The 26,856-nt window shown below is 23.9% G+C and overlaps 1 protein-coding gene across 1 annotated transcript in view; it reads left to right on the forward strand.

The window, feature by feature from the left end:
- Positions 1-5,423: 5,423 nt before the first annotated feature.
- Positions 5,424-26,856, forward strand: part of LOC129618724 (probable cyclin-dependent serine/threonine-protein kinase DDB_G0292550) — an 89,005-nt gene continuing 67,572 nt past the window's right edge. Inside the window, exon 1 of the mRNA XM_055533672.1 lies at positions 5,424-6,746. Coding sequence (XP_055389647.1) covers positions 6,632-6,746 — 115 coding nt within the window. The 5' untranslated portion in view covers positions 5,424-6,631. The remainder of the gene's footprint in view (positions 6,747-26,856) is intronic.

The following is a 26,856-nucleotide window of genomic DNA, read 5'->3' on the forward strand; positions in this document are numbered from 1 at the left end:
CAATTTGAATAAAAAAGGTCATAAACAAAGGTCAAAGTTAAAGTTTTCTGTTTCGATATTGTTTATGGCTTTATTAACCTAAATGTAAGAACAAAAAAACCTAATGTATACAAAAAATTCAAAAATTAGAACTAAAGGAAACAAATAGAATTTCCTCTTAAAATAATAAAGTTGAAATTAACACGAAATAATTTTACGGTTATAAAATTCTAAACATTATGAACAGTTATTACATATGAAATTCTACATGCAATATTTTTTTACATATTTATTTATTTAATTTTATTTATTTGTGAATATTTTTATTACTATAGAAAAGGTTGCACCTAAAAATTTGTAAAATAATTCTTACCAATAATCTCTGGTTCCTTTTAGTTTAAATTTTTATAAGAAGCAGCATTTTTTCACAAAAATAAGTGTCCTGAAAAGTGTCCTAAAAGTTTTTGTTGTTTAAAAAATTACTTACGTGGGTAAGTATTCTTTCGAATCTATGACATTTGAAATCTAAGTCATGCGAAAATATTAACACTTCCGTATGCAATTCCATATAAATTTATATACAATTACCGGGCGATCTAAGAGGTTAAGTGACTCCTATTCGAAAATAACTCAATGAATAAAGGTAAATGAAATATTTAAAGCAAAATAAGCCTGCTATATTGGATTCAAAATTTCATGTTCTTATAATGACTTAAGCCGAAATCGAACTGGAATGATCAAAAATATATTTCATAAAACTTGAAAACGAGTCACGACTACACATCCCCGAATAGTTGTATAAGAATTCTTTAAGTTTATTTTTGGTCAATCTTATAATACAATCTTTTTTTGCCAACACACATGAATTTGTATTATTACAACTAAGTTATAGAGCAGTTATTCTTTGTCATACTTATTGTGGTATATGTACTGGGTGGAGCAGTAACGTGGTATCAGCAATGCGACTAAGTGGCGACTTTATTTATTATAGAAATTGTTTTTGCTTTTCAGGTACTTAATCAAATTCTCTACATCGTTTCAGCTTCAGAATTCAATTTAGTTTAGTTGCCCTTATTTAATAAAGTTTCCCTTTGTAAGCTAGAAGAATTTCCTTTGAATAACAAGGACCTTTAACTGTTATGAGAACAAAAATTTAAATAAAAGAATTTGATATAATATTTTTTTAAAAATTTCAGATTTAATTTTTAAACTACATACAACAACGTGGTGCACATACGGGAGCTCGAAAGCAAAGTGGGTTAGCTTAACCAGCTACCTTACTAGTGGGTTAAATATGCATATTGTACCAAATATTTTGGAATTCATGGTTAGATCAATTACTTAACAATTCGATTGTAAAAACAACTCTGTCCTTTAAAAAAATATTTTACGGTAAATTTCTCAAAAAAATTTCAATTTAGTAAGCAAATTTTTGTAATGAAGCACATTTTAGCAATAATTTTTAAAAATTTCAAAAACATAAAATATAACCCTTGTAAATTAAATGTAAACTTCAACTTTACATCAATAATATTTTAAAATATTGAAAGATTATATTTTTAAAGCAATTTAAGAGAAACCGAGAAGAAAAAATTTTATTTTATTTATTTTTCCTTTTTTTTTCTATGCTCTTTATTTTTCTACTCAATTTAAAGGGTATTAAATATTTATTAAATATTTTAATATTTTTAAGTCATAACTTTTACTATTTTTTTTTATTTTTATTTTGTATACATACTTTTGTACTTAAAGTTTATTTAAAAGGCAAGCAACCGAACCAATATTTTCAATACCAAGGCTACGAAGCAGAAAAAAGAAGGACATCATGATTTTACATTTTTACTTTTTTTAATTTTTACTCTATAATTTTTCTTTTACTTAACTTTTTTTTTAGTTTTCACAGAAATTTTTGTTTGTTTTTTCATATTCATAATACGAAGAATAATATTCCATACAAGGTGTTGGGTATTCAATAATAATGCCAGAGTGCTATAATGAATCCAGATAAACCGAAAATAGAAAGAGACATTTTCCTTTTTTCGCATACGTTCTGAAGCTCTTTTGGTCTAATTAAAGTTGGCCAAATAAGTTCAAAGTGAAAAATATTGAAATTTTTCTGATTTTGATATAAAATATTAGCTAAAAATTTTAGGAATAAACATGTACAAGAAGCGAAAAGCTGAGATCAATTTAGTCAAAAATTAAACAAATAATATGATTTTTAGAAGAATTCAGAAAAATACGATTTTATGAACTATGAGAAAAAGGAGAACGTCCCATATATACTATTAAAACGTTCCTTAATGCAAGAAAATGAAAAACGTCTTGGATATTATTTTTTGTTTGTCTCAACTAGTTCCATCGCCCTGTTACGGTAATACCATAGAATCTTCAACACCTTATTTAAAATTATTTTAAAATTGCTCCCTTGCATACACAACTTATCCCAAACATTAATAAAAAATCATGCATATACGTATGAATGAATGTAGGTACAAAATATAGGTACAATATGTCATTATAAGCCTTATGATCCTTTTTTTTTCTGTTATTTTTCTGCTCTTGGTTTCCCATTTTCCTTACATACTATGACTTTTTTGTTTTTCTTTTTTTTTCAAAAATTTTGATTGCTATCATAATTTTAAATTTGTTTATATTACCTCTTTACCAACAAAAAGTCCTTGGAGCATAATGTCTGATGAACTGGAAATATTTTAAATAAATTCATGTACATACCCATACATCCATAACCTAAAAATATAACATAAATATATCAATAAATTTTTCATATATTTAAATATTCTGTATGTATGTATGTATGTGTACATAAGTAAATCCTTTTTTTTTAGAATATGGTGCTGATTCGTTGTACTTTTTTTCTGTTTTTTTTTTAAAGTCAAACAAATTTTCTCAAAGGAAAAATTCAATAAAAATTTAAGGAAATTTGAAAGGAAGTTTTTGAATTTATTGTTTATTATATTTTCTTTTTATTTTATTTTTTTTTCTGTTCCTTCTTGATTTTTGGTCTATAGGTATCCGCTTTAATATTTGTTCCATTTTGTTTTTTGCTTTGTTTCAGAAAGAAATTTTTTCTGTTTGCTTATATTTGAATTTCTACTTTTGTACTTAGAAATGATTTAGAAATAAAATTGGTTATTAGAAATTTACTATGGTATTAAAAATAATTTTATTTTGTTATAAACGAGAAAGGTTGTTTGAAAAAAGTGAGTTGGAAATCATAAATTTCGGAAAAATTGAATTTTTATTAAATAATATTAATAAAAAATATTGTTATGCAATATTTTAATTTTTAACAAATTGAAAATACAATTCAAATTCAGTAGTCGCTTTGTTACCTAATTTAAATTAGATCCATTTATTAATTTTATTTATTAAATTAAAATAAATTGGAATTAAACAAATATTTCTCATATCAGCATTTTTCCCTTGAAAAAATAAAATATTTTCCCTAACAAGCTTTCATTAATAAATCAAAATTATTGCTTGCAAAAAAAATTGCATACTTTTAGGAGAAAGTATAAAAAATAAAAATGTTAATTTATAACGGTTGAATTCGAAGGATAAGCAAGTGTGAGGTAAATAATTAAATTTTTTGATACCATGATGTTATTCTATTTGTTGTTTTTATAAAATTCGGAAAAAGTTGTCACTTCAAAAATATAAGAAGTTGAACATTGAATTTATTTCCAATTTTTGGAGGCGATAATTTGAAGAGAAAGGAAGATGGAAAAAAACTTGTTCTCATTTTCAACTTTCAAAGTCTTAAACTTTCAAAAGATAACAGTTGTAATCGCAATGTGGCTATATAGTTGTGATAGCAAATAACTATTTTTCCGCATTTTTGAAATTGTTTGTAGTTTTGATACAATAAATATTTATTTGAAATGTATGTCTAAAAAATTTCTCCTACAAAATTAGTTTTTTTTTGTCTTAAAAGGTAAATAAGCTTTGAACACACGTTTTTTTCTCTCAAAGAAGAAAAAGGTGTAGGAAGTAGATAAAGATTTTACTCTAAAACAGTAGCTTTCTTGCAAAACTATTTCTCTAGAAGGAGATCCTTTATTGAGCTTGCTATTTTAAAAATGTTAAAATTTTGTAAACAAATGCACAGACTAATGTTGAGAATTCTAAAAGAACATTTTTTATTGTTCTTATACTGCCCTTCTACACCAGTATAAAAGTTATCATCTTTTTTATTATCTGCTATAGAGCTAATTAATTGTTATTGATATCTGTAATTTAGTATTTATAACATAACCATCATCGTATAATGATTTGAATATTATCATGTAATGTGCCTAAACTTTTGACCTCAAACCCTAGATTTTTCATCTAATCTAGATTCTTATTTGCAATGTCATAATTTTTGAACAATATCTCGCAGGTGTTATGATCTCCATCTCTCAAAACTTCTTTATTTGCGCTATGATTTTCATCTTTAACCTTTAACAGAAATCGTAAAATTCTGAAAATATTTCTTGATTTTAATAATTTCTAAATAGTCCTTTATTAATTACATTAATAATATCGACAATTTGTATTAATGTTTTAGAAATATTTATTAAAAAAATCGAACTTTAAGTCGAATAAAATCGAATCCTACTTAAAATGGAATTTTAAGTTTATGAAATACAATGGCTGGTACCAAATTTAAAAGTTAGAAAACAAGGTTGTGTAAGAAATTTATGAATTTTTTTGCTTTTATAATAACGCATAGTATAATTTTATCTCTTATTTTTTATATTTTACGAACTCAAGATTTAAAAATTTCCAAACCTTAGTTAAGTTACCATTCCATTTAATTATGTATGAAGGCACAGAAATACCTTACAATTCGCAATAAATCATAAAGAGAATTAAGAAATGTTATTTGAAATACAGACCCAAAACAAAACAAAATTTCTCTTAAATAATAATAATCTCAACAAAAAAATAAATAATATTTTTTACTACACTACACATTCTCTTTATTTTAAAATTATTTCTCTGTTTACATATTCAATTCTCTCTTCACAAATTTTATATTTTATATTATACACATTGTTGCTTATATGCCAGTATTGAATTCTAAATTTCTCTCTTAAAAATACTACCACAGCAATTCCGAAAAATTCTCACATTTTCAGTGTTTTCTTTTAGTTAACGAATATTTTCAATATTCTGTTTCCTTTTCTCTTTCATATAATATCCTTTTTACTATTTATTTTTTTCTTTTTCGTTTTATCTTTTGTATATACCTTTATAATTTTTCTAACAATCATTGTTATATTCTATGGTTTATTCACAAAAACAAGAAAAAATAATAAAAATATAAAAACATGTGCTGTAATTTTTATTTTTATTTTGTTAAGTTGAAATTTCAATGAAAAACAAAAAACGGAATAATTTCAGTTCATTTTGAAACGGTACCGGTGATAAATCATTGGAAATTTTTTAAGCGGATAAAAAAAATATATCAATTTTTTTACGTTTACATTTTTTGCGAAAAATTTATTGAAAAATATAAAAAGAAAATTGTAAATTTTTACGTGATTATCAAAAGTTTGGAAAAAAAGGAATAAAACAAATAATTTTGTTTTTTATTTTAAAAAATTATAAAAATATGTAAAAAATTTTTATTATTTTAAAACTACATTTAAAATAAATAAAAAAAAAATTATTTTATTATTTTTTAATTTGCATGGGCTTAAAGTAAACAAAACATAAACACAAAGCTAGCAACAGTAAAAGGATATACGAAAAATATTTAGAAAAATAGCAAAAGAATAGAAAAAATCAGTGTTAAAATTTTTACTTAAAGAAATTTTGTTTTTTGTCTTTAAAATTAAATACGTGAAAATCTTTAAATTAAAAATTATTTTGGTTACTTTCTTCAACACTATAAATATACAATAAATACAAAAAGTAGAGAAAAAGAAGAAGATGTTCTGAAAATACAAATTTTATTCTATTTTATATTTTCTATAGCCCTACATATTTTAATATTTTACAAAAATTCTCTCTTGAATTGAGAATCAACTTTTTCTTTTTCAAAAATAATTATTATTATAAAGATTTGATTAAAAGAAATTAAAAATAAAAGAGAAAAGAAGAAAAAATATTAAAAGAAAATTAAAATTATTAGAATTATCCTTACTATATATACAAACATATAAAATATAACAATATCGTAAATTATATATAGCCTAGATTCTATGTGATTCTTATTTTATGTGAAATAAAAATTATTACTGAAAGGAGAAGCAAATTTTGTGTTGTATTTTTGTTTTTTCCTTTTTTTGGGCTATTTCATATTAATAATAATGAAAACATAAAATAAATATAATATAACAAGTGAAAATAAAAATAAACATAAATTTACATAATATACAAAAAAAATTAAAAAAAAAAACAAGGAATCCTTACAAAAAATAAATTAAAAATAAAAAATAAAAGAACAACTACAGCAGCAGTAGCAGCAGCTATTAACTATGATGTTATAAATATAAGGATAATACAAAAAAAAAATAAAATAATAACAAAAAACAAACAAGAAATTCAAAAACAAAAAAAAATAAAAATTAAAAAAAATAATAATAACAATACGAAAAAAGGAGAAAAAAAGCAAAAAATTTGATTTCAGGACTTTTGGATGTTAGTATTAGTGAAATGGACAATGTTTGATATTAAATTTTTCATTTTGAATATTTTTATTTCCCTTGTGTTCCATTCACCAAAAATATCCTGTAGCAATCTAAATTATAACGGTAAGTATTTTTTTATACATAATATACAAATATATATATATATAAACAAACTATATAAAACGTAATATATACAACATATATTACATATGTTAATATTGTTGTTAACATACAATCAAACAAACAAACAAACGAAATTATTTATAATTCATAATTTTATTATATTTCGAATACAACGATGTATATGTGTGTATGTATACAAGCAACGTCATTATTTAACTATATATATATATATGTATATATGTATATAATGTGTGTATATTAATGAGTATGTAAGTATTTATGGAAGTGGCAAAGAAAATTTAACATTTGCTCTTTTAGACAAGGATGTTTTGTTTTGTTTGTTGGTTTTCTCTTTTATTTTTGTTTTTTTTTTTTTCGTTATTTGTGCTTTTCTTTTCTCTGTTCATATATGGGTTCTGGTGGCTGGTAATTCTTATATCTTCATACCCACAATACACTTATTATGGATATTAAATTTTAATATTAATATTATAAAAAAAGGAAAAGAAAAAAATTGAAAGGTAAACAAGAGTTTTATTTAAAGGCGCAGAGAAAAACGGGAAAAAAGGAGGAAAAAGAGAAAAATAAAAGTACAAAAAAAAAACCTTAAATAATAAAAGTGTATATAGGTAAAAATGGTTTTATTTAGTTTTGTTGTTGTTGTTGTTATTGTTTTTTCTTTATTTTTGTGTTTAGAATTGAATTTTTTTCTGTTTCTCTTGTTCTTATTATTTTATTATTATTATAACATTATATATTTGAAATAATATACTTATGAATTTCTTAACAGTTAATAAAATATTCTTTTGTATATATTCGCCAAATTTTTGGTTTTATACTCACATACATAGATATACATATAAAATATGTATTTTATGTACATATATAGAGTAAAGAGGATAGCAAACATGATTTTTTTTATTATAAATAATATTATTTTTTTGCTATTATTGTTTACAATATTATATTGTAAAATATTATTTGATTATGTTGTTATATACCGCAGAATCTGTCAGAGACGGAATCGCAAGGGAATGAAGTTAGTTAGGTTTTACGGAATAGACAAGTTTTTTTGAATTAAAAATAAAAATTTTCTAAATTGTCCTATCTTCTTAGTATTTATACTTTTCTCTGAGATATTTGATTAGTTAGCAAATAAGAGCAATAACGAAATTTTTTCAAAAAGCAATTCCGGCATTTCCAAGTTCAAAGTGACGTTTCGATTATTTTTAATTTTTAATTTCGACGAAATAGGGATTTAAAAATATGCTACGTTTTTTGGTTTTAATTTAAAAAATAATAAACATTTTATTTTCTAGAGAAGCGGTATATAATACAATTAATAACACATGGTATTCACAATCATTGTTTACACATGGTAATCGCAATAAAAGCCCCGCAACTTGCAATTTTGCTATGTGTATGCTTTTTAACATGGCAACATTGTAATATACTACCAATTAATTCATATTTTATACAAAAATTGAGTATAATTTGAATCCAAATTTCAAAAATGTTAAAATTTTCAAATGTGGTAATTTTACTTTTTGAATGCAATGTACAATTTTTTGTATTTAATATAAAGGAGAACGTGATAATAAAATTTGATACAATCATGAATTTGATCCTTATTACTATATGCTATTTTATATTATACTATATTATAAAGTGAACCATTAGTTATTAAAATGAAATTTATGAATGAAAATATTCTCAGATTCAGATAATTTTATATATATTAAATGACTACACGCTTACTACTATACATAAACATTATAAACATACATATGTAATATACAGGTATATATTATTTTAGTATTCCGGAAAGAAAGAAAATAAAATTTACCATCATATTAAGATCTTAATACCTTGTAAAAACAATAGTATAATAAAATAAAAATAAAAAGCAAAAAAAAATTAATAATATAATAAAAATGTCAGGTAAAAATGAAAAAAGGATAATATGTTTACGAGGGGAGAAAACGAGAAGGAAATGTAATGAATATTATGATTTGAAGAGTCCGTGTTGATTTTAGTAAAATGTTGATTGCTTTCATATATGTATATTTCAAACATTTATTTAAGATTAAGATTTGTATTTTTAATTTTGAATAACATAGAGGAACTACATGGATAATATGCATTTCTTGGTAGTAATAAAACTTTATGATACAAGAAAAAATTAATTTGTAAATTGAGATATTTTATTAACGCTATATAGATTTTACTTATAAATTGAAAACTTCTTGTGTTATATTGCTAATTTTTATTATAATAGAATATCCAAGAACCAATTGCAAATATATTACAAAGAGTTCCCCATATTTTAATCAATTGGATAATGATGAATTTTTTTATTTATATAAATAGAGCTTTATCGAAATTTGGTTTTAGAAAAATAATATAAGAAATTTCTCGTTTTAATTTGAGATTATTCGTGTACAACCTTATGCCTTATTTTTTAACTAAAATGTTAATAGATTATTACTAATTGACTTTGGATTATTATTTATAAATTACGAAATCGAAGTTTAAAGAAGCAGAATTTATTAATTGTTTTCTCAAAATCATAACTAAGGAGGCTACAATAAATTGCGAATAGCTATTATAATGAAAAGAGGGAAACAAACCAATGAGAGTATATAAAGCTTAAGAAAATATTCTAAGCAAAATTTAGAGCTGCAACACTTTTGAATTATGGAAATTCAACCAATATACTTAATGTAATTAGACCATATACTCGTAGCTAACATAGAAATTCTGTTGTTTAGCTTCAGCTTTTATTAAATGCAAAAAGACGAGGGTTCTACATATAAATTTTAAATTTTAGAACTAAAATTTAAAATAGTCAGCTGATTTTGTTTGCAACACTTTAATAAAAAGCTTCAAAACTCATACCTGCCGGTATAAGTTTAAATATATTTTGTTATATAAAAGACTCGCATATCCGAAAGTTTTTCTTATAAATTTCTCAGAAATTTATTTTTTATAGCAGTTAAATAATTTTTATAGCCTCTGTATTATTTGCTTTTGATTTTTGGTAAAACTAATATATTCTAAAACAACTACATATAAACATGACCTTGAAAATACAATGTATATACAAATGACATATATAATAGTCCTCGCTACACTATACTTACCATCACAAAAAAAACCAACGTCAACAAACTTATAAACTTTCTGTTTCTTTAAATAGCTAGTTCAGATAAACAAAATTCTTATAACATTAAAACTGACACTTGTAACGAAATTTAAAAACAAAATATATAAAAACAAAAAGTTGCATACTTTTAGGTGCAAAAGTTATTAAAAACAGCAATCCTTTATTATTTTTTCTCTCTTACATTACCACAAAATAAACATAATACTAAAATATCATCCTATAAATGTCTTGTTCTACATTTTATAAACATAAATATTTACACATTTTCCTTACATAACGTATGTATTAAAGCATTTATACATAATGTTAAACACACAATATGGCATTGCATATGAGAAAATTAACAACTTATTATTCCTATTATTTCGTATGTAAGTAAATATGTATGTATAACTTCTGCTTGTTGAATATATTATTATCAATCAAAAATGAAAATAAGGTCATTTATGTATACATATGTAAACAGAATATTTGAGAATTCAAATGCAGTATGATTTGAGAAGCACCTTTATAAAATAGCGAATTCTGCTTTAAAAAATTCAACTTAAAATAGGTTTTTGGACGAAATTTCGGAAATAGTTTTTTAATTCAAACGTGTTTTATAATTTTGATTCAAAACGAATTTTTAAGAAAATTTTAGATTGTTGGTTCGTCTGAAACAAGGTGGACCGTTTTTTTTAATACACTTTATTTGACATTTTGTTTGACAAGAATATAACAAATAACAAAATTGACATTTTAGAGAAACCTGCACACCAAAGGTTAAAGAGCAAGAAAATATATTAGCTCGTGTCGAGACTGATAAGCAAATGAATCAAAACTAAGAGACGTTTTTCTAAACTAATTCACGTTTTTTAAATAAATGCATAACTGGACAGACGAAAAAATGAGCTAATAGATCCATTTTTTCAGAATTTTTTTTGAAAATGCTCTAAAAACGAATGTTATGTATCAGGAGAGCGCATTGTGGTACAAAAATGAAATTTTTCTGTTATACAATTGCTTTAGCGCAATTTAATCTTGTATATACTGCGAGAAAAATCGAAAAATATTCAAAATGAAAAACAAAACACAGACAAAAGTGTTCTTTTTTAGTTTAAGAAATAACGCAATCCCTTTAGTCCTTTATAAGTCCTTTCCTTATGGTTTTTTTTCTCTTTACCTAAAAATTTTGAATTTTTTTTCTTACGTTTTCTTATCATTTGGTTTTTTCTCTTATATTATTGTTTGCTTTTTTTTTTTTGGTTAAATTAGGTCTTGTAAATTTTTGACACTCTCATATAATTTACTTTGTATTTTTTTTCTTTTTCGTTTTCATTTTGTACATATTTACCATTCATTCTATACGCAGGATAATAACACAGGATATGTAAATATTCAAGTTATATGTGCTAACAATGTTATATATGAATGTATAAATATATTTTGGCATTAATATAGAGGCACACAATATATATGTATGTATGTATGTAATGTGCTGTCATTGAAACAAATGAACAGAATTGCAAAAGAACAGCACAAAATACAAAAATATCTTTTAAAATAATAACATTGCTTTTATGTACAAACAGAGAAAATTATACGAGTAATAATAATATATGTGAGTATTATATTATGTGTAATACATTATGTACACATATCGTGTTTATATATAAATAATATTTAACAAAAGGCTCGTTCTTCTTTTCATTTTCTTCTCTTTTTTTATTCAAATTATTATCGGTGTTTTAAATGTGTGCATAAAATGTATGCCTTATAATCGTATTTAGGTACATCACATGTACATACATATTATTATGTGTTCTATAGTCACGTACATATTTCGAATCCACACGTATATATATATTTACGTATATATAAATTGAAGGATATTCACATTTTATATTTTCAAAAATTCTAAGCATTACAACTTATTTATATAAATAAGTATATAATGATGTATTCTTGAAGAAACACATACATATCTACATATAAAATACTAATAGTCTCCTTTCGGTGTACCTTTCGAAAATACATATATATATATATATATCAATGTATGTAGGTATGTACGTGTATGTGATATAATTTATAAAATTGGCATACAGGATATAAATCAAAAATTGTGTTTGCATTTTAGAATAACGGAAGGATAATATCCAATTTTATTTTATTTTTTTCTTGTAATTTTCATACACATATATTATACATACATACATATAGAAACTATTTGTATATTTTGTTGTAATATTCTTGTTTGTTTGTATTTTTTTTTTAGAGTTTTTCTTGTCTTGTATTTAGTTTTTTTTTTTATTTTAGTACATTTCCAATATTATTGAGAAAAAATGTGATAATTTGTTTTACTCGATTCGTCTCTCTGTATAACGTTTAAACGTTTGTACTTGTGAATTTATTGTATGGGCGTCTCTAGCTCAGAAAACTTATACATATTTAAAATAATATAAAGATTACCTATATAAAAATAGACCTAAATGAGAATCCAAATTGTGTTGAAAAATTTTTTGCCTCTTTTGAAATTGCGTAGAAAAATGTGTGTCAGCACGGCATGATTACTGCCGTCTCTTCTCTGTAAATATTTTTTTAATTTTTTCCCACCCTATTCCATTTCTTGAAACTAGTACACTAAAGTAAGTACATTTTTTAACGAGTAAAACTCTGAACATGTCAGAAAATCTTATTTTCTATAAAGAATCCTATAACTATGAATCTTGAATGTGAAATTACAAAGGCGTATATAAGTTGTAACTGAAAGAAATAAAATGTAAAATAAAAAACTTTTCAATTTTCTGAAAAACAGTTTAACTAATATTAACAGTGAAAACGGTGGCTACAAATATTAAAAATAAAAATTTTGTCTTTTGTTGCGAGCTCAAATGAGATATGGTCAAAACGGTTCAAAACTCAACCACTATTTTACTTCCTTGAATATTTCTTCCCCTTAATGTATTTATAGTATTGCTTTTTTCCTTTCTGCTTCTAATTATGTACAATACTTTATTTTCTCCAATTAGTTGCAAACGATCTTACGTTTTAATCAAAAAACTGGATTCTAATAATTTTAAACTAAACTAAAGAAAGGAAATGTGCTTCTTTACAAATTCAAGTCTGATTTGATTTTAATTTATTTTTTGTTTTTCTTCTATTTGTTTTGGCTTTCATTTTTTTTCCTTACAATTACTGATAATAACATAGAACATAATATAATTTTTCTTCCTCTTCTTGTGTTTTTTTTTTGTTATTTTTTCTTTTTGAATGATTTAAGGATAACTTGAAAATTAGAAATAGGTAAAATTTTCATGTAGGTGGTGTGTAGGTACGTTATAATTGTATATAGATTTCTTTATCAATATAATATGTACATGTATATATACCCATCAACATTGTGTTAAGAAAATAAAATAAGGGAAATTAAAAAATAAATAAGATATAATACAAGAGTCTAGGAATTATTATTATTATAAAGACATTATAATTCATTTTGATCTGATATTGAAATATTTCGAATGTAAATTTTGACAATCAATTTATTTATTTCGTTTCTATCGTTTTATATAATGAATATATTGAGTTAAATAGGTCATGTCGTAAATATAAAAAAAAGAATTCATTTGAAATGATAATTATTAGTATTGCAAGGATTAGTAATGATAAAATATTTTTTTTAAAGAATCTAATAGATTTATACATCAAATTAAAATTTGGTAAAAAAATTCCTATATAATAACATTTTAAAAGGGGATATTGATTAAAGAGTATAGATTAATATCATATTTTAGTAAAAACGTGTGCTTAGAAGTGAATTCATTAGAAATGAGCTAAAAGCACTTGAATGTAACAGAATATATTTCTATTCTCGCTACTCTTTTTTATATTAAAAGAATATTGATGAAAAAAATTGGATGACAAAAAATTAACTACCGCATCGTTTAAACCTAGATGCAGATACACATTTTATAACTTATTTTAACTAGACCAATTTTTTTTTTATAACCACCTTCTACCGATAAATTAATGTGGTTAATATTAAGAAATAATTTAAAATACTGAATAAAATATTGTGGAACTAAAAAATTGCAAATATTCATAGCTTTAGTGTTCTTGTATATCATCTTAAAGGATATTCGACAAATTTCTCATGCAGAGAAAAATATTATACTTGTCATGCTTCTAATTTAGTGATTCGGAATCTGTTATTCAACTGCCATGAAATTATGCTTGTGTAGAAAATAATTATTAAATTTTCTTCTTTAATCGACTTTGTGAACCAGTCACCTCCTGATTTTTAATGATTAATTTTTACTTAAAAAATATCCTATGCCCTACAGCACTCAATTCTCCAAAATTTAGAAATGAACCTTAATAATAATAAGCTAAAATCTGAAATTCAATGAAATCTACATGAAACATAGCACTCTAAGGATTATATTTAAAGCTTATGTAAAGTACCATTGCCGGATTGTTCCGATCAATTTATTATAATACCGCGTGTTCAAAAGGAAATTATACATTCCTAATTGAGTATTTCTAATTTACTTAAATTTAATTCAATAATTTTAAGAATTGAAGTTTTTTTGTGTATAAAAATTCTTGTAAGATTATTACTATAGAATTTTTCAATTCTTCTATAAAACTTTAATTTAAATCATAAAATCTTCCATAAAAATTTATTTAATCTTTTGGAATTTTTTTGAAATTAACAAATTTTGTGAAATTTTCTATTTTATCCCATCAAAATCAGCTATAATTCTTAAGTACTGTGCAACTTTAAAAAAAAGTCATCGAAAAAAAAACTGATTATATTCAAGTTTTGTAAAATATAATTAATTTTGCTATTCACTCAACCAAAATTTAATGAATTTTCTACTTATTAAAAAATTATTAACATCGTAATGTAGGTATAATAATTTTCTTATACCGTATTGGTATAAATTTATATATGTACAATTGAATATACTTCAGTGATATAAAGAAAACCCCATTATTTTCTATCATATCCAATTTTAAATCAATATTATTTAAGAGAGTAAATATAATACATATATGTATGTATGTGCGCATATGAAAAATTAATTCTAAGTCCAAATCATTATTATATAAAATTTTTATGTCATTGACAGTCAACTTTTAAAATGATGATTCTATACTTTTTCTTCTTCAATATTACACATATAATATAATAGGATATTTTATATACATAATTAATGTGCTCTTGTAATTTTATTATAAAAATTTTTGACATAAAACTGTCACATATATATAACGGAAAAATTAAATTGCCATAATTTACAAACATTTATACAAACATTTTTCTTCGCTATGAATTCAATTTAAATTCAATTAAATCTTAGAAAACTATTTTGAGTTGTGAAACTAAATTTAATTACTAAAAGCTACATATCTAATATTTTTGCATATTACTAAAAATTTTTCCTGAATTTCAAAATTTATATGAGAATTTTGTAATAAAATAAAAGTTTACAAGTACACCCGCACATATAGAAAATATTTGAATAGTTAAATTTTATACAAAATTTGAAAAATACGTAAAATTGTTGTATCAGAAAAATAAGAGTATTCAACTAACGTCTTTGAAATTAATAGAATTTTCTCAAACTTGAAGACTTTATGGTTTTCATTCACAAATTTCGCAAATCTCTTAGAGTAGTTTTCAATATTTTTGTAAAAATTATGCTTTTTTAACTTACCCAATTTGAATACTTTATTTTTCATTTCCAGCAAAATATTTCTTATCCTTTTATAATAGAAAACAAATACGAAAAAATGATAACAAAATAATCAATTTATTTAATATGAAAATTTTCAAATTTACTATTACATATCTTCAATTTTACTAAAACATTCTATTAAATAATTAATTTTAGTCATAATATTTACACAATCATTAATAAGACTCACTTCTTGAAAAATACAAAAACAAAAAAAACATTATATGTATAAACGGAATCGTATTGGGAATTCTATTTCAAATAAAATATTTAAATAAATTATAGTCTGTACATTGAAACACACATAGAATAATACAGAACCATTTATATGCAAAGATAGATAAAGAATGTTTTTGGGGCGAAAAACATGAACAACCTTTCATTTTGTTATCTTCATTCATTTAGAATCAAAAATAAATTGTGAATTATATAATTCAGCATAATAAATTAAGTATGACGCAAACACTTAATTCGAAAATACGAGTACAAATGTAAATATCATTAGTATAATTGATATTCATAAATTTAATAAAAATAAATCAATAAATTGAATATTCAGAAATTTATTTTTTTAATATTTATGATGTTCTTGTGCGATACTTTTAAATATTTATTATTTTCTCAAATAAGTTGAGGGATATAACTCCGCGTTTTGTAAGAACAGTCAGGAAAGAGAATTTCTTCAGTCAAGGACGAAAAGCTAAAAAATGTCTTGGCTTAAAACTGGAATCGAACAGAACTCGAACCAATAAACAATCGTTTTCTAAGAGAGTACGCTTAACCAACTAAAGAGAAAATACTACAGGGGAATGAAGAAATTAATGCAAATTTTGCCCTTTACATTGCATTCTACATCACTGCCGTGATACCAATGACATACGAGTATGTGTTATTTCCATTCAATATCACATTGTTTACATTCAATTCAAATAAAAAAATATTTTTAATTCGCGAAAATTGTTTTAAGCTGACAGAAATTCTTAAAAACAAATTTACTTTTTGCGAATTTGAAACGAAATGCAAACACAAACTTATAAGACTCATTGCAATTGAAATTTCATTCATTCTTATAACAAATTTAATTACATTTTCATTCTAATATCATGTCAAACCCAGATTATTATTCAGCTATTGTTAATCAAGTCACAATATTTTTTATCTCCAATATTGTGTTTTTATTTTATTGCTTTAAACCCTTCAAAATATAAATGACAAAAATAAATATTTCTCTATAATATTCCAATATCCTTAAGTAATTATTAATATTACTAGAAAATCACAAAATAATTTCAAAATCAGTTCAAAATACGAGTATCGGCAATATGTCAACAATATAACACTTTATTTTATGTATACTTCTACTCGCATACAAGTACCCACTCATAACATAATAGTCTCAAAGGCACACAACACATACGTACTCTATGCATAATATATATATGTACAATCAATATTCTAAGTATAACATTACCACTCGCATGCAAGTACTCACCCATACAACACATACATACGTACTGATAAATATGAAAAATTCTTTTATCATTCAGTAAATTTTTACTCCTCTCATTACAACGCTCATATTTTATAAAATCTCTTATTAGATTTTGTTATATTCTACGTAACAGATTAACAGATTTCAATAAAATCGAATGTTATGAATTTTATGAAAATTGATTTTTTATTTTTATGCTTTGTTTGTTTTCTCTTTTCCTCCGCCACAATATCAATAATGTTAAAATTTTTTATGTCTCAGATTTTTTTTTTTTCAAACAACAATAAATTGTAAAATGTCTTCATCAAGGTGCTTAAGAAAAGAATTTTAGAGTGTATAATGACATTTTATTTCTTAATTATAACCATAAGTTTCAAGTAAATTTTCGTGAGCCCTTATAATTATTCCCTTAATTTAATTTAGAAACCCTACTTTTTAGATCAAATTGTGTAGGCATTAGACGGGAACAGAAAGTTAATTTGATTTTTGTTTTAATGTTTGCTTGAAAAGCTAACATAAGATAAGTGCATCGTTTTTCTATATACACTTTTTTGTCAATCAAGCAAATCAAGCAAAAAAACTCAGTAGAATTAAAATTTCCAGTTTATTTTAATAAAAATTTTTAAAATTCAAATTAATTATATATTCAATTTATTTTACATAGATTAAGGGTTTTAATGGTTCACAGATTAATTTAAGGTGGATTATGTCCTTATTAAAAACAAATTGTACCCTTTCTTTTTAATATTCCATGCTGCTAATGTGTGTTCGGCTTTAAATTAAAACTGCGAAAGCTATGATATTTATTCCCTTATTCAAACGCTTTATAACTTGGTTTATCGAGGAATATAATTGTAGTAAGTTTAGAAAGGTATTTGCTGGAGTAGATTTCTTCCTATAAAAAAATTTTATAATGCTCTCCTCTCCTCCTGTTTTTCAACGTTATAAATGTAGGACTAGAATTGCATATATCAAAATATTTACATCAATTTTAATTATATACAGATACATATGTGTTTGTAAATCATTTCATCAAATAGTTCAATTTGAGTTTGATTATTAAATTGAATTTAAACTACTTAATATGTAGAATAAAAATATTTAATTAAATAAACTTCAACTTTATAATAACTATATGAATTCTACCATAAATCCTCTTTACAATATATATATAGGAACTGTCAATTTAATTTTTATTATAAATAATCCCTTTTAAGAATAACAAAATCATAGAATGCATGTGATTAATAAAGATTATTAATGTCAGTAGGCCGATATCTACGTAAAAAAAAAATATAACAATAAATTCATTTTATTTATGATCGTATTCAACAATATCCTTTTACAATTTTTGCAAATTTTCTTTTCTGAAAATTGAATATTATAATGCCAATAATTGCATAGAAAATATATCATTATTTTACATTTTGTATAGCTATGCAAATTCACATACTCTTATACAATTACATGAGCCCCTTTTTACCTTTGTGTAAACAATAGGTAGGTTATGTGATGGCAACAAATTTTGCATATCGAGTTTTCGGTGGGAACGTCCTTCTCCATAGTAGTTAAGTGTAAATAAACTATTTTTAGCAACCTGTCGGTCTGTCGGTCTGTCGGTCTGTGTGTGCACGCGTGTATCTCAAGTTCGGCTGAACTGATTTTGATGAAATTTTATATGTAAGTTTGTTTCCACCATGGCACGGATCGATCAACTTTTGGTATATATCAGGCCTCGGGAACTGCACTTTTTAGCGGGCCTGTTTTACATTTTTGAACATTTTGAAGAAAATATTCAACCGATTTACTTGAAATTTTATATATAAGCTCAGCTCGACCGTCCGCAAAAATTCGTATGTTTTGGAAGAAATCAGGCATCGGTAACTAGACCTTTACTACGGGCCAAATATACATTTTTGTGTATATAAAGAGAAATAATCAACCGATGTCATTGAAATTTAATATATGAATTATCCGTATTAAAGCAATGAACATATAACTTTTTTGGAAAGATCAGATCTCGAGAACTGATTTGCGGGCCGATTTTACATTTTTCACCATATCCACAGAGCAAATTGATAGAATTTCTTGAAATTTGATATTTGAGTTCTGGTTGTTACCGAAACTAACTGGCGAGCATTTCAGGGAATTCGGGTAGCACAAAGCGAAACTCTACTAAGAGCCAAATTTACATTTTTCTAAGTATATTAACTATAAGCTTACTAATGTCCTAAAAATTGGAAAGAAGTATTTAACAGACATTTTTATAATATTCTGTAACACTTTCATTTAACTAGACCATACACAATGCGGTCGGTTATGTGCTGACCACATCAGATTTTTTTTACATTTAATTATAGAGGAATTTCAATTTCTATAAATGAAAAAGATAATAACTCGTTAAGAATCTTTTATATTATTTGATTGTCTATGCAATTTATTTTAAATAATAATTCTTAGCTAATTTCCATATTATCCTATATATATATACATTCAAACATATATACATATTATGTTTTAAATAATATACATTTTATATGCAATCAAAAAATACTTGCATGTATGTGTAATGAAATAAAATTTGCATAACGATTTCAAGTACAAAATCAGACAAAAACTAGGTTTTTATTTTTTAATAACCAATATCGTATTAAAAAATATCATAAAAGAAGATTTTAAATCAATAGGATATAAATTTATGTACATGCTATTAAGGATTTAGGTCAACAAGTTATGTTTTGAGACGGTGAATACAAAATATATAGGTAAGAGAAGAATAAAACAATTTTAACGATTTCTCATTCTCATAAAAATTAACAACAATCTTTTGTTATACAAGTAGTTTTCATTAACAAACTCACTACACAATTTTACTAATTCGGTTTAGTCTTACCTTTTTAATTAGTCTTTACTTTATTACACAATTTATCTCTTATTTGATAAATTCTTATTTTCTACATAGAGTAAAAAATTTACATAAAATAATAAATTAAACAAAATTGTAGCCCTTAATCCTCTATATTCTTAAAATAAACTGCCTTCAATCATTTTCCTCAGATATGTTAAATTTTCATTTATAACTTTAGAATTACGAGTACTCACGAAGCATATCAATCAAATTTTGACAAAATATAAATCAAACTATAAGTACTTGAAATTCGAATTTCAAATTAAATGATAATTCCTAATTGGTTCTAGGCTCAATTAAGACAGGTTTTATTTCTAAATGAAAAAATTTTCAATTAAATTTAATTTGAAATTTTTACTTTAAATTTAAACAATACACTTTTCATTTCTCTGTTCTAATTTCTCTTTTTCTTTTATTTACTTAATTAATTTAATAATAATAAAGAAAAAAAATTATTCCAAAAGTAGATACTTAAAATTATTTTTATCTATCTATAAATCACAATTTACTACAAAATACAAAGAGCAAAAAATCATAAAAAATAAAACTGAAGTTACACTGGTGCCCTAAAAACTATAAAAAATTTGCCTTGAAATCTAAAATTTACTTTAACAAGCAACTACACAAAAAAAAAAAACTAAATTTATAACAATCAAAAAGAATATAAGAAAAATTATAATGTGGGGCGGGGGTTGGCAGACAGAATTCATGTTTTTGTATTTGACGCAATAAAAAGTTGAAATTCAAAGTTTTTTATATTTTATTTTAATTTTTTATTCTTGTATCAATTTAATTCATTGATTTTCCATTATTCTACCTTTATTATTTTCAATATTCTCGTTTCTTTTTTCCCTTTTAGTAGTTCATTATAAATCTGAAATTTTTAGTGTCCCGCTGCCGTCCCCTCCTTTAAAATTTTATTTTTTTTTTCAATGACAAAATTATGCACATATTTTATTCGTTGTCATTTTAAAACTTGTGATATTTATATAAAATTTATAAACATTGAAAAAAATCAATTTATTTAATTTATTAGAGAGACCAAATGTTTAATGTTTTAAAAAAGATGTTAATAACCTATTCTTCGTAAAATTACTAATCAAGCGTTTATGAAATTTTGATTTTTATACTGAATTGTAATAAACGGATTTTATACACATACATATGTATTTGTATACATATATCTTATTCGTCTATATGATCAATTAACAATATTGAAATTGGCCCCGATTGAAGTGTTTGCTCAATCGCGCCTGATGGTGGTTGCTAAACTGAAATTTTTTAAGGGTCTAGATACAGTCCTTATGTAACTGGTGATGGGAATCACAAAAGGTTTTATGAGTCAATGTGAAAAGGCTCCAAAGGCAATGGTCCCGAGGAGAAAAAAAAAACCAGAACTTCAAGAAGACATGATCATAAAAAAAAACAAATTTAATTTTAAGTGGCCTACAATTAGTTTCTTTTTAAGTAAATGAAATCTATGCATTTAATTTAAATCTTCCATTCAATTCGTAGCACAAAAACTTTAATAGTATACGGGTTATTCTGATCTAATAGATATTTGACTGGTATAATCACATTTGACATTTTTTCTTCACTATGACATTGTATCTACTCATTTCTACACATGCACTTCATATTATGTTACAAAAAATTAATATGATCGTTAAATGTAATTTGATAAATTTTATTAAGCAGATGAACAACCTAACATTTTCTTCTAGTTATTATTAAATCTGCTCTTAACCAAAATCGAAGAACAAATAAGTTTTTAAACCCTTGCTTTAAATTTTATATTAATTCCTACAATAATAATAAAAAATTCACTTGTAATGTCATGAAAGCAACGTCCCAGTCAAAAATATTTATGACCAAATTGAATATAAATTATCGTACTCTGCCGTTTACTCCAATTAAATAACAAAGCAATCGTAAATCAAAATATTTTTCTGCAAAACGAGAAGAAAACATTTCTGAAAACACCAAAAGTTGAGAACTTTTATATTCTTTTGAATCTTCATCAGCAATTGAAATAAATTTTCGAATTTAATTGCCGTTACTTAACACTGATAAGTAAAATTCAATGAAATTTGTAAGCCAAAATTATTAAAATAAATTTCATTTTCGAAAGTCTGCTACTTTTCTCCATTCATTTCTATTTTCGAAATTATAAAAATTTTCCCAAAATAACAGTTTTCAATATTTTTCAATTTTGCATTTTGTTTTATTTTACATCCGAATTCTAGTTAGTCCAGTTAAAAAATTTTTTGGAAATTTCCAATTTATATATTGAAACTATTCCATTTTCATATTTTTTCGACATTTTGAGGAAAACTACAACCTGTTGCCATTTGATTAAGTACAATGGTTCCAATTTCATGATATGGTAACTTTAAAGTAAGTATCTAAAATATTAAAATTTATATTATTGGAAATATTACAAATTCAAAAACATTTTTATAAGGTTAATTAAATAATAAATCAAAAAATATTTTAAATTTCAAATTGATTTAAATTTTTTTGTTTTTTAAATATTTCGTGTAACAACACAAAAAAAATTAAATTTTTGACAACAAAATTTGTTATTGGTTCCTATGAACAAAAAAAAACTAAACTGACAAATAAATCTTTGAAAAACTTCCAATTAAGTTAAAAACTTTTTCGTATTTTTTTATTTTTGAAATTTTTTTTTTCTCTGTGAATACAAATTATTTTTATTTCAACTTTGAAAATATTTATGATCTGCAATAAAAAAATTTTTGTTTTTATAATTTTCCACAAAATTTATTTGAATTGATTATTTCCGTTTCCAGTATTTCCGTTTTTGATTTCTCTTTGTAAATTGTTATAAATGAATAGTTCTGCTGCAATGTAGTTATGAATGTATACAAATAGAAGAGAAAAAAATACAAATTTCAAATAAAAATTCAAAATTTTTAATGTACGAGTATGAATTTAAAAAAAAAATTATTCGTAGAATGAATTGAAATTAAATTGCCACCGACGACCCACAGATTTATTTAAAAAAATATTTTCAATTTGACAAATATATGTGTATAACAATAGTTTTTTTTATTTTCAATATTTTAATCACACATGTATACGCTACTGGTATAATAGTAATAATTGGATAGCAAATGATTTTTTATGGCAACCATGAAATTAACCTACAAAATTTATAGTAGAAAATTGAATACCACAAATCAAGTTTTACAAATGAAGTGTCACAATGAAAATATTGCTAGTTTGTTTATTTTTATTTAATTTTTTTTAATGTATTTAAATTTGATATATTTACAAAGGATATATGTATGTATGTGTGTATATGAATCCTTTTATTTAATTCAATATTTATTTGTACAAGTATATTAGAAATTTATTTATTTTTTTTTTTATTATTATTTGAATCGTTGGCAAATTGAAATCACCACAAACTGGGACTTCCTTTATATTTTAACCAAATTGTTAAGGTTTACATTTTAAAATTAAATAATATAAATAATAAAAAAAAATTTTGTGGTTTGTTAAAAAAAAAGAAACACAAAATTAAAATTTCTAAAAATATTGATAAATTTCAAATATTTTAAAATTTTTTTTATGTGAAATCAAAATTTTTGCGGTTTATTTAAAAATAAAAATAAAAATGCATAGTACATAGGACTAAGCATTGTAGAATGGTTTGTAAAATGCACACTTCTCTTAAAGAATTTAAATCCGAAATTGTATTTATATAACATAAATTTCCTGTAATGAAAATTACCTATTATTACCCTATTTAGTAAAACAATTTTTTATTATCGTACAAATTTTCATAATTGTAATTATAATTTTCGGCTAAGGCAGAAATCTAGAATTGTATTGCTAAGGCAAAGTACATACTTTTAAATACGAGGACGATTACTGTTACATTTCAAGTTTTATACAACTTTGATAGAGCTTATAATGTTGGATAAAATAGGTTGCAGAAAATTACCATTTTGCAGACTGTGAAGGGTAATAACTCGGAAGAGAGTAGAACAAATAAAAAAATTGTTTAAATAATGTAAAATTTATATCGATATCTGTAAAAATTTATAATATTGTTTTATAATAAAGAAAGCAGTTTTCGACCCTGTTGCAGAATTTTGGTTGCAAATTGCTTTTGGTGTGAACGCAGTAATTTATCGAAAAATGGCTTTTTTACGTCGTTACTTGGAGGAGTGAGTAAATACGAAAAAATTTTGCAGAATTAATACCTTCACTAAAATCGATTTTTGTTCGATATTTCATTTTTCTATCTTAAAATCGACGGCTCAAGAGAATCTAATAAGCGCAAATTTATATTTATTTTAATAATTTTTAATTAAATTTGAGTTATGTATAAATAACATGATAAAAATTTAGTTCAAGTATTGTATGACGACCAGTTTTAAACACATTTGGATCGGAAATTTAAAACAACTTAAATTGCCTACATTATAACGTGAAATACTGCAATCAAAAGCCACTAAATCGCACAATTCAGCGGTATAACAAAAATTAAATTGTATAGCAGAGTAATTTAAAAAACAAACTATTCCAATAAAAAAAATTATTGTTGAAAATTAAGTCAAAATCTCTTTCTATTTCGCAGAAAACAAATCACTTCGGATATATGCATGTGTACGCTATAGTGTCAAAACAAAAATAAGAAAAAGTCCTAAAAAAAATCAGAAAGGGATTTGAACCTTCTTAGGTAGCTTCTTTTCTAGCAAATTCATCTTTATCAATAAAAAAGTAAAAAAAAACAAAATATTTTCCCTCTAAAATAAAAAACAAAAAAAAATCTTACTGTTTAGGGTCAAGGTTCAAAAACTTTGTAACAAAATATAAAAGACTCAAAGAGAATAAGACCAATGTAGTTAATCAAATTTATATTTTGTAAAACAGCACATTCCTAACCAAAACTTTTAGTCCAAGCAAGTATTCAAAAAACATCGTCAGGTTTGAAATAAATATTTGACATATTTCTCTTATTAAAAAAAATTGCATATTATTAGGGGTGATTTAAATTTTAAAAAAAATGAATGCTTATTAGTTTAGTAAAGGCATATAAGTATCACCTTTTGATTTAAGAATTTGATTACTCCGTTTAATTTTACTTTCTATGTCTTCGGTACAGGTCATGTTATGCAGTCTAAGAAAAAGAAGACGAAAATTGGCAAATATCAGAAATGTCGAAATTCGAAAAAATGATCGAATATCAGTTTAAGACAGCGATTAATTGAACGTTCAATTCGGCAACATATTATTTGCAAACTTTACAAATTATCTTTGGTTTGTACACGGTAACTTGAAAAAAATTTGGGATTCCATAACTTTGAAATACTATCATATAAAATGAAGCAAGGACATATAAAAACCTGATCTAGAAAAATCGATGCAAAAAGGAGCAGATAAAGTAAAACTAATAGGTACATTTTTTCCGATAATTTTCTTTTTGGGAATATACTAAAAACTCAGATAGGCAAAAAGGAAAGATATTACTTCATTTAAATAAATTAGCTTCCAATTTTCTAAAAATAAATTAGTGAAGTTAATAAAACAAGATCTTACAAACAAATTTTTCCAAAAAAACTTTTTATACAATCTGATCTTTATTTAAGCGTAAAATTGATTATATACGTACTGAGAAGCAAAATCTAAATTAAGACTCAATAATTTTAGATTCTTACCGCCATTTTTTACTTTTTCACCTTCTTCAACATTTTATGCTTTAGATATACGATTCTCTGTGTCTTATTTAAATACATTCGTACAAAACAACTTGAAAATTATAAAGGATAATTAAAGTTCTCATTTTCCTTAATTGATTTTTTTTCTCTCCTTTATTTCATTTTCCACTTTTTAAAAGAAAAATCTTTGCTTTTCTGTTTTTGGAAAATTTCGTTTTCTCATACATTAATGAATTAAAAAATTTTAATTTTTATTATTGTTTCTTCAAACTCTTCTATGCATATATGAATCTACATATAAATAATGAAAAGTATGAAGAATAAAACAGTTGACTCAAGGGGTAAAATAAGTGAGAACTTTTTAAAAGCAACAATTAGAGCCTCTGCTACGTCATATAAAGATATTTTACGCCACATATCTACGGTTTAATGGTGCCATCATTTTAACGAGCTGAAGATAAATACTTCGAGATGTCACAAGGAGCTTTTTAATAACATATGCGCTGCATCAACATCGCACGTTTTCTGTTTCCTATTCTATTGTGTTCTAAATATACATTTTAAGAATGTTGTGCCTTAAAAGCCACATTTATTTATGACTTTTTGAGAAGTTATATACACAGTTTTTTTGACTTTTATTATCAAAAATAGCTAGTCAAAGGAAAAAAAAATTTTATAATTTAAAATTAACATTATTTGTTTTAAAATTTCTGTCCATTTATTGGATTAGTAAGACTTCAGTTAGTTCCTAGGTCTTTTCCAAAAAATTTTTGAAAAAAAGTACTTATTAGTTTCACTCTATTCGTCCGTCCGTGTGTCTGTTTACAAAACTTCTACACCCTTGAAGATAGAAAGCTTAAAATTTAATACGTACATAGATCTTTACTAGAAACTTATTTCCGTAGAGCAAAATTTTTACCTATCTCCCCCCCTCTAGAAGTTATACCCCCCCAAAACCCTAAAAATGGCCTTTTGTAAGTATTTGTTGCAATGAAACCATAAGCATTTTTGAAATTTTGCAAACACAGAAAGGCAGCGGCTTGCTTCCCCTAGCGCAGTATACTATAGTCAAACTTTAGAAAAACAAATGGCCGTTCAAATTTACCGTTATCTAGAGTCTTTTCT

Source organism: Condylostylus longicornis, unplaced genomic scaffold, assembly GCF_029603195.1.
Source record: "Condylostylus longicornis isolate FDR11 unplaced genomic scaffold, ASM2960319v2 ptg000010l, whole genome shotgun sequence".
Classification (NCBI taxonomy): Eukaryota; Metazoa; Arthropoda; class Insecta; order Diptera; family Dolichopodidae; genus Condylostylus; species Condylostylus longicornis.